General features: G+C 46.7%; 1 protein-coding gene across 2 annotated transcripts in view; it reads left to right on the plus strand.

Moving 5' to 3' along the window:
* The window catches only part of KAT6A (lysine acetyltransferase 6A), a gene marked incomplete at both ends in the record, with an annotated part of 105,386 nt that extends 97,647 nt beyond the window's left edge, over positions 1–7,739 (plus strand). For both annotated transcript variants that reach the window (XM_079726737.1, XM_079726738.1), the window contains 2 exons: positions 2,657–2,969; positions 5,077–7,739. In XM_079726737.1, coding sequence (XP_079582863.1) covers positions 2,657–2,969; positions 5,077–7,739 — 2,976 coding nt within the window. The remainder of the gene's footprint in view (positions 1–2,656; positions 2,970–5,076) is intronic.
* Between the last annotated feature and the right edge of the window lie 1,483 nt (positions 7,740–9,222).

Here is a 9,222-nt window from a genome sequence, read left to right on the forward strand (position 1 = left end):
CGGAGTGAAGCCGTTCTTCTCACCCCAGGCGGTGCTGTCTCCCCGTCCTCGGTCCTCCCTTCTCGCTCTCCTCTCCAACCCTCCAGTGGTTTGACCTAACTTTGTTTTAAAAGTATTTTCTAAACTATATTTCATCATCTTGCAAAGGTTGAATGATAACCAGATCGTTAGTAAACACTGTGTGATGATGACAGTGAATTCTGTTAATCTGTATACCAGAAATCTCCCAGGCTATGGAGTGAACTCTAAACATTGCTGCACACCAGCCAGACAGAAGTGTGTCAGCTCTCTGGATGAGCCATTCTGTGCTAGTGAGGTGACAGCTTTCATCCAGAGCAATAAAATCATTCTTTTCCCTAGCAGAACCTTAAAAAAAAAGAAGATAGGGCTGTTTATTAAAGGATGAGCTTTCCATTTTAGAACAGTTTTAGATTTACAAATTTATTGCAAAGAAAGTACAAAGAGTTCCTATATTCCCCAGGTTCCCCTGTTATTAACCTTTTACCTTGGTATGGTACATTTGTCACAAATAGTGAACCAGTACTGATGCATTTTTAGCTAGAGTCCATACTTCATTCAGCTTTCCTCTGCTTTCCCTAATGTCCTCTCCTGCCCCAGCACACCATCTTACGTTTAGTCGTCATGTCTCTTTAGGCCCCCTTATTGGTGACAGTTTCTCAGACTACTTGTTTTTGAAGGCCTTGCCAGGTTTGAGGAGTACTGGCTAGATTTTGTAGAATGCCCCTTATGATAGTAAAATGGGGTGATGTGTTTTGGGGAAGAAGGCCCCAGAGGTAAAGTGCCGTTCTCATCACATCATGTAAGGGTATCTGCCGTCAGTCCGTACCGATTACCAAATACCAGGGTATCTGCTGTCAGTGTGACTTCTCACTGTTCACGTCCACGTTAACCCCGGTCGCCTGGCTCCAGGTATCAGGTGTGTCAGGTTTCTCTACTGTAAAGTTACTCCTTTTTTCAAACTCTTTTCCATACTGTATTCTTTGAAAGGAAGTTACTGCCTACAGCCCACACTTATGATACAGGGAGTTAGGCTCTACTGCCTAAGAGCAGAATATCGTGTTAATTATTTGGAATTCTGCTTGGGAGATTTATCCATTTTTCCCCATCTATTTCTTTTTTTTTTTTTTTTTTTTGTGGTAGGCGGGCCTCTCACTGTTGTGGCCTCTCCCCTTGCGGAGCACAGGCTGCGGAGCACAGGCTCAGTGGCCATGGCTCACGGGCCTAGCCGCTCTGCGGCATGTGGGATCTTCCCAGACCGGGGCACGAACCCGTGTCCCCTGCATCGGCAGGCGGACTCTCAACCACTGCGCCACCAGGGAAGCCCCCCATCTATTTCTTGATTCAAGCATTTATTTATGTCAGTATGGACTCATAGATATTTACTTTATACTTCAAGTTATAATCCAGTTCTACCACCTTACTAATTTGATGCTCAAATTGTTCCAGCCTTGGTTGTGAGGAGTTCTTTCAGGTTTGCTCCTGTGTCTCTTCAACATACCTACCCTCAACATTGTGAAGTTTTTTTGGTTGGTTTTGTTTTGAGCACTTTGTTACATTCCGGTTCTACAAAATGTTCCAGGTTCATCTTGTGTATTTCCTGCCCCAGTCCTAGGATCAGCCATTTCTCCTCAGAGCAAGTCCATGTTTAACCTAGTTTGAAAATTGTCTTCTCAACTAGAAAACTAGTAAATTTGAAGTGGAGAAAAAATGATTAACCTGCTGTTCGTTACGTGACCATGAAGAATATATCTTTGCCATCCTAGACTTATATTGCCTTTTTATAAAATAAAATTGTGCTATTTCCTTGTGTAAAAAGAGAATATTATAACAGGCAGTGAGATCATGTACAGGATACTTTTGAAGTTTTTGAAGAGATTCACTTGACTAGGAGTCAGAAACTGTTTTACAGCCATTTCTGTACTGACTGGATATGACCTTAAAGCAAGTCCTGTAACTTCTCTGGCCTCTCTAGAATGAGGGGATTGAATTAGATCAGTTTTGGTGATACAGTATTATTTTGTGATATATTTCATGTGATTCAAGGTGTTAGATCAACCCTAGTACAAAATTGTGCCTAATGTACCAGGTCCCAATAACAGAGTTCTTTTACTTCTGAATGCTCACGGCCACCAAGGAGACCTGTACGGATTTCCAGGCTCCACTGTAACTCTTTGTGGATAGCAGCCTTCCTGGTGGTTCTGCTGACCTGCGCAGTGGAGCTGTGAGACGAAGAGTGTTTTATTTCTTTTTTTCTTTTGAGGAAAAGAGAAGTTAAGGGACTAGCCACTGTGTCATTTCTGAAATAGGCAGCTTCCCTAGGGTGCTAAATTTAACTGAACTGTTAGTAAGGGAATGTTAATATCTACTCTCGAGGCATGCCTGTCTATTCTTTTACAAAGTTGTATTCAGTGATACTTTGTATCTGTGACACTTTATGTATGTATAGTATCTTACTATAGTATTTTTTATCTTTTACTATAGTATTTTGAAATAATATTCAAAATGTCTTTTGGCAAACGGCCTATTCATTTTGTATGTGCTAATTCTAGCAGGTGTAAAAACTATTAATCATGTTACTAATGGAAATGATAGCATTCTTTACTGTAAATAAAATGCTCCTTTCTCTTTTAAATAGAAACCAATTCTTCACCGAAGAAGGCGTGTCCGAAAGCGCAAACACCACAATAGCAGTGTGGTCACAGAAACCATTTCTGAGACCACGGAGGTCTTAGACGAGCCTTTTGAAGACTCTGACTCCGAGAGGCCGATGCCAAGATTAGAACCCACGTTTGAGATTGACCAGGAGGAAGAGGAAGAGGATGAGAACGAGCTCTTCTCTCAAGGGTACTTCCGTCACTTGTCCTCACAGGACGTTCTCAGGTGTCGACCCGCTTCTAAGAGGAAGTCTAAAGACGGGGACGAAGACGAAGATTCAGACGATGCCGACGGTATGTTTCGCAGAGCTGTTGCTTACTGTGGTTTTCTTGTTGTGAAAGATACAGCAGTGATAGTGGCAGACCTCCAACAGAGAGGGCTGAAAGGCAGACACGACCCACTGGGCAAGTGCAGAATGACTTGCAGCCTCTGAAGAGTTGTCTCAAGTGTACTCATCCTCATTTTCTCACTTAGTTTTCTGTCCTTTTATAAAAGTGCTTTTTCGTAGTTCCCCCTTCAACTCAAGACCTATTGTTGCCTCTGCAGAAAATATCTTGCTGTTAGGAAATTGTTCTTTTTGCCTCCTCCTTTCTTGGCCATTATCTGAATCTTTAGTCAATGGGTAGATTAGACTTAGCATCAGGAAGATAGTTAATTAATAACCCTTTACTGGAATGTGCAATCTATAGACCTGGCCTGTTTTGCTAATTGTGTATGCCGAGTGCTTAAAATAGGCACTCAGTAAATATTGTTAAATGACTAAGTGCTTAGAAGTGGTTCTCAAATAAGGTCAGATTCATGTAAATTGGACTTGCTTTCAGATCTGTTCCTGAATCATATCTCTAATATGTCTTACTCAACAAGTAGTTAAATTTCTAATAAAAATGGTAACAGTACCTCAAAATAAGTTAAATTTTATGGCATAGCTAAAAATCCACTGATTAGACTTGTTGTCATTTCCTTTTTAAAGATGAAAAAAATGGGCTTATATATGACTTGGGTCCCAAACTAGTTGTTCACGTCTAGCCTAAAGTTTCTGCCCGTGTGTCGTGCTGCTTCCGTCTGCAGGGCTTGCCTTGCTGGGGTCAGATTGAGCTGCTTTGCTTTGCTGGGCGAATTTGTAGGAATCTTTTTGTCCACGCTTGGTACATAAACCTATAGCTTTTATGTACTAACCAGTTGGGCTTTTATTCTCCTTTTAAAAATAAATTCACTCAATTTCAAATCTAGTAGACAACTTGCATTTTCTTCAGTCTCATACTTTTGTATAATAAATACTTTTAATATAGTAATAAGATGACTACGTTTTTTGCTTTATCGTGCATGATTTTCCAGAATTTTATTATGTTATATTTTGAGATGTATAGGAAGCTAAAAATTTATTTTGTAAAACATGTGGCACTTTAGTAAAATTCTGTCTTGGATCATCATAGATTAAAATAGTATCCTATAAGTTCCTGTTGGACAAATTTTTCTCTAATGTAGACATTTCCTTTGTTTATTTTCAGGTTGTTACTGCTAACTACCTTTTCAGTCCCACCAGTACCCCTCCCCCTCAATCCTATTAAAAAATAGGATTTGCTGGCCTTCTCTTTAAAAATTAATGGGAAATGTGGATGTACTTAATACCACACCAAACTGTACACCTAAAAATGTTAAAATGGTAAATTTTATGCTGTGCATATTTATAGTTTTTAGAAATAGAAAAAATCAATGGGGAGAAAATAATGCTAATAATCAAATTTATTTCTAATAAACCGTTGTCATTGGTACATTAACTTTTGCTTCAGGTCAGTATTTGTCCGGGACTACATGCCTTGCGGCTCTTCCTATACAAACACAACATTGGCCGGGAACTGCTGGTGTAGGGTTGCTCAGACATGGCCTGGAGTAATTGGCTTGATTTTACCTGAAGTAATGATTTAGTAGAAACTAAGAAAACCAGAGCAATAATATAAATTGCAAACAGGGGTGGGGGGAAAGAAGGAGAAATGAGCTGATGTGTAATTTACACAATAAAGACAGCTTGTCTAAAGTAGCTGTAGGAACTACTTAGTATTTGCATCCTTATAAAGCGTATTTCCATTTTAAAGATGGTGAAACTGAATATTAAGAGTAACTCTCCAAAGCCATGCAGTTGGGGAGGATGAACTTGAACCTAGTGGGTGGACCAGGATCCTTTGAACAATGGCCAGATCCGTTCTGCCAGTTCACTGTGTGACTTTAGAGGATATCATGAAGTGGGCATCTCCTTTAGATTCTTAACTTGAAAGTGAAGATAGTCAGGAGTTCAGGATGATGATTAAAATCATTTCTGTTGTACGTGTGGTCTCAGAAAGAGGCACTAAAAAATACAAGATCCTGTAAAATCTGTCTTTATTTTTTATCCCTCCTGTGCAGACACTCCTATCCTAAAGCCAGTATCTCTTTTGAGAAAATGTGATGTGAAGGATTCTCCACTTGAGCCAGATACGTCCACGCCCATGAAAAAGAAGAAGGGATGGCCCAAGGGCAAGAGCCGCAAACCAGTCCACTGGAAGAAAAGACCTGGTCGCAAGCCGGGACTTAAGCTGAATCGGGAGCTGGCGGCCGTTTCTACTCGAGAATGCGTTGTCGAGCCCGTTGTCCCCCTTCCTGAGCCGGGACGTGAACCCCAAGTTCAAGAGAACCAGGAAGCTGCTGGACCACGAGAAGACTTGCCTTTAAGGGAGGAAAGGAAGGAAGGGGAGGAGCTGCCCCTGGAAGCGGAGGAGGGGGAGGAGGAGGAGGACACCACCAGCAGTGACGTCAGGGCGGCCTCTCCGGCGGACAGTGGCAGCCCCGAGACCGGAGCCAAGGGGCCCGAGGTGGGCGAGGAGGAGGAGGAGCCCCGCGTCCCTGCGGGGCAGCAGCCGTCGGAGGAGAGGCCGCAGGAGCTGGCGCAGCGTGCACGGGAGGAGGAGGAGGAGGAGGAGGAGGAGGAGGACGCCGCTGCGGAGACCCACCAGAGCGAAGACCACGACGCGGATGATGAGGACGACGGCCACCTGGAGTCCACAGAGAAGAAGGGGCCGGAGGAGCAGCCGGCTGGGGGCGACGTCAAGGAGGAGCACGGTGGCCAGGAGTCTTTTTTAGATCCTGACGTGCACAGCAGTCGGGAGCACGCGAAGGACAAGGAGGAGCCGGAGCCGGATTCCGAAGAGGAGCAGACTTCGCACGAAGCGTCCGTGGTCTCGGAGCACATGCCGGGCTCTGAGGACGACCACGAGGAGGACTCCCACTCTAAGGAAGAGCTGCTGCAGCTGAAAGAGGAGGCGGCGATCCCGCACAGCGACCTGGATCTGGAAACCGTGCAGGCCGTGCAGTCTTTGACTCAGGAGGAGAGCAGCGAGCATGAGGGCGCCTACCAGGACTGCGAGGAAACCCTGGCGGCCTGTCAGACCCTGCAGAGCTACACCCAGGCCGACGAGGACCCGCAGCTGCCCCTGGTGGAGGACTGCCACGCCTCGGAGCACAACAGCCCGCTGTCTTCTGTCCAGTCCCACCCCAGCCAGTCGGTGCGCTCGGTCGGCAGTCCCAGCGTGCCTGCCCTCGAAGGGGGCTACACCCAGATCAGCCCGGAGCAAGGGTCCCTGTCCGCGCCGTCTATGCAGAACATGGAGACCAGCCCCATGATGGACGTGCCTTCCGTATCGGACCACTCCCAGCAGGTGGTGGACAGCGGCTTCAGCGACCTGGGCAGCATCGAGAGCACCACGGAGAACTACGAGAACCCCAGCAGTTACGACTCCACGATGGGCGGCAGCATCTGCGGGAACAGCTCCTCCCAGAGCAGCTGCTCCTACGGCGGCCTGTCGTCCTCCAGCAGCCTCACCCAGAACAGCTGCGTGGTCACCCAGCAGATGGCCGGCGTGGGCGGCAGCTGCAGCCTGATGCCGCAGAGCAGCGTCCCGCCCGCCGCCGCCACCTGCAGCATCAAGTCCCCTCAGAGCTGCGCTGTGGAGCGGCCTCCCAGCACCCAGCAGCCGCCGCCGCCCCAGCCGCCCCCGCAAGCGCCGCCCGCCCCGCCGCCGGCCCCGCCCCCGCCGCCGCCCCCGCCGGCCCCGCAGCCGCCGCCGCCGCCCCCGCAGCCCCAGCCCCCGGCCCCGCCCCCGCAGCAGCAGCAGCCCCCGCTGTCCCAGTGCAGCATGAACAGCAGTTTCACCCCAGCGCCCATGATCATGGAGATCCCAGAATCTGGAAGCACGGGGAACATCAGCATCTACGAGAGGATCCCTGGGGACTTCGGGGCCGGCAGCTACTCCCAGCCGTCAGCCACCTTCAGTCTAGCCAAGTTGCAGCAGCTGACCAACACCATTATGGACCCTCATGCCATGCCTTATAGCCATTCTCCTGCTGTGACTTCCTATGCAACCAGTGTTTCTCTGTCCAACACGGGACTGGCTCAGCTGGCTCCGTCGCACCCCTTGGCTGGGACCCCTCAAGCACAAGCCACCATGACGCCGCCCCCGAACTTGGCCTCCACTACCATGAACCTCACGTCCCCTCTGCTGCAGTGCAACATGTCTGCCACCAACATTGGCATTCCCCACACTCAGAGGCTGCAAGGGCAGATGCCAGTCAAGGGGCACATCTCCATCCGCTCCAAGTCCGCGCCCCTGCCCTCCGCGGCAGCTCACCAGCAGCAGCTGTATGGTCGCAGCCCGCCTGCGGTCGCCATGCAGGCTGGCCCTCGTGCGTTGGCTGTTCAGCGTGGCATGAACATGGGGGTTAACTTGATGCCAACCCCCGCCTATAATGTCAATTCCATGAATATGAACACCTTGAACGCCATGAACAGCTATCGGATGACGCAGCCCATGATGAACAGCAGTTACCATAGTAACCCTGCCTACATGAACCAGACAGCACAGTATCCTATGCAGATGCAGATGGGGATGATGGGGAGCCAGGCCTATACCCAGCAGCCTATGCAGCCAAACCCTCATGGAAACATGATGTACACGGGCCCTTCCCATCACAGCTACATGAACGCTGCTGGCGTGCCCAAGCAGTCACTCAACGGACCTTACATGAGAAGATGAGCAAGACGGACTTGCAGTTAAAAACTTAAATATATATAAATAAAGGAACCTTTTATACTGACAAACCAGAGAAAAATGGACCTTTTTTCCAGTTAAAATATTGCTGTAGATTTAGAGGAATTTTTCTTTGGTTTATTTTATTTTTTAGAAAACCTGGTCTTTTTTGGGGGGTTCATTTTGTTCTGGGTTTTGGTTTTCTTCACAATCTTGAACATTTTACAATAGAACTCATCTAAAAATGGATTTGGGGATGGGGAAACATGCACAAAAATCTTTTCATAATTAAAAAGAGCCTTACTTTCTTTACACACCACATGGACAGACTTTGTGTAAGAGTGAATTATCTTTATTTTATTTTAAGATGTATGTTTCCCCTCAGTGTTTGCAGCTCCCAATGTTGTCATTTTTAAGTGTTATATATACATCTCGAGGGTTAGCCAGACCCTTTCCTCCACACCCAGCCTTTCATTCCCTACTTCATTCCAGCAGGAGGCACTTAGGGGAGACTCGGACGGGGACATGGAGAACAACCCAAGCTCCTTAAACTTATTATTATTGTTAATATTATTATTATTATTAATAAAGTGAGGCAGGAAAATGCTTCTCCTCTTAAAATCCCCTCCACTCCCTACACACGCACACACGCACGCACGCACACGCGCAGGCACACACACACACCTCTTGAAACCTTTCCCCAAGAATGTTTCTTTATAGATGAAGTTTCATTGAAATGTTTGTTTTTCTTAAATCAAGTGTAATATAATTTTTTTTAAACTACTCCCACTCAGCACTCAGAGACACAAAAATACTGTAAGTCTCAGTTAACAGCGGAATCTCAGAGGAAAGCTGTTTGCAATCTAATCCAGCCTTGGAGGAATAGATGGTCAATTAACAATCAAAAAGAGGCAGTTAACCTCTTGTTTTTTACCACCTGGTGAATCAGCCATACGCACATATTCCACGCAGCCTCTTGTTTTTAGTATGTACTTTGAGATGCCAAGGGTCTTGATTCTTGAGCCTTTGACTCTGATTAAATTCAAACAGCAGTCCCCAGTGATTAGCCTCTTACATTCTCACGTAAAGGGTTGGTGGATGACTGTACATGTCAGTGATTTGAGAAATACCTGACTAACCTTTGACACTGTTTACTGTGAGTTGGGAGAGATGACGCAGAATGTGTGTCGTGAGGGAGATCGTGGTGTGAGTTTTATAGCTACTTCAGTGATACATACCTCTAGTTTTCCTTTGTCTTTTGAGATCCTGAGTTCCTCCCCTGTGAATCAGAGTGCGCCAGCCCCTCTCCTGTGAGTGGCTGAAGAGAAGAGGGATTAAACCAACCACCAGCATAGTAGGGCAAATCTGGACAGCAGGGTTTTAGCAGGCTCCTGTGTTGCTCCCAGCTTCATTCTCTTTTCTCTTGTGCAGCCAGTTCGCCCATTCTCTTCTTGTTACTTGCTCCAGGGATAGGTAAAAAATATATATA

This window comes from Hyperoodon ampullatus (genome assembly GCF_949752795.1).
Source record: "Hyperoodon ampullatus genome assembly, chromosome: 20".
In the NCBI taxonomy this organism is placed as follows: Eukaryota; Metazoa; Chordata; class Mammalia; order Artiodactyla; family Ziphiidae; genus Hyperoodon; species Hyperoodon ampullatus.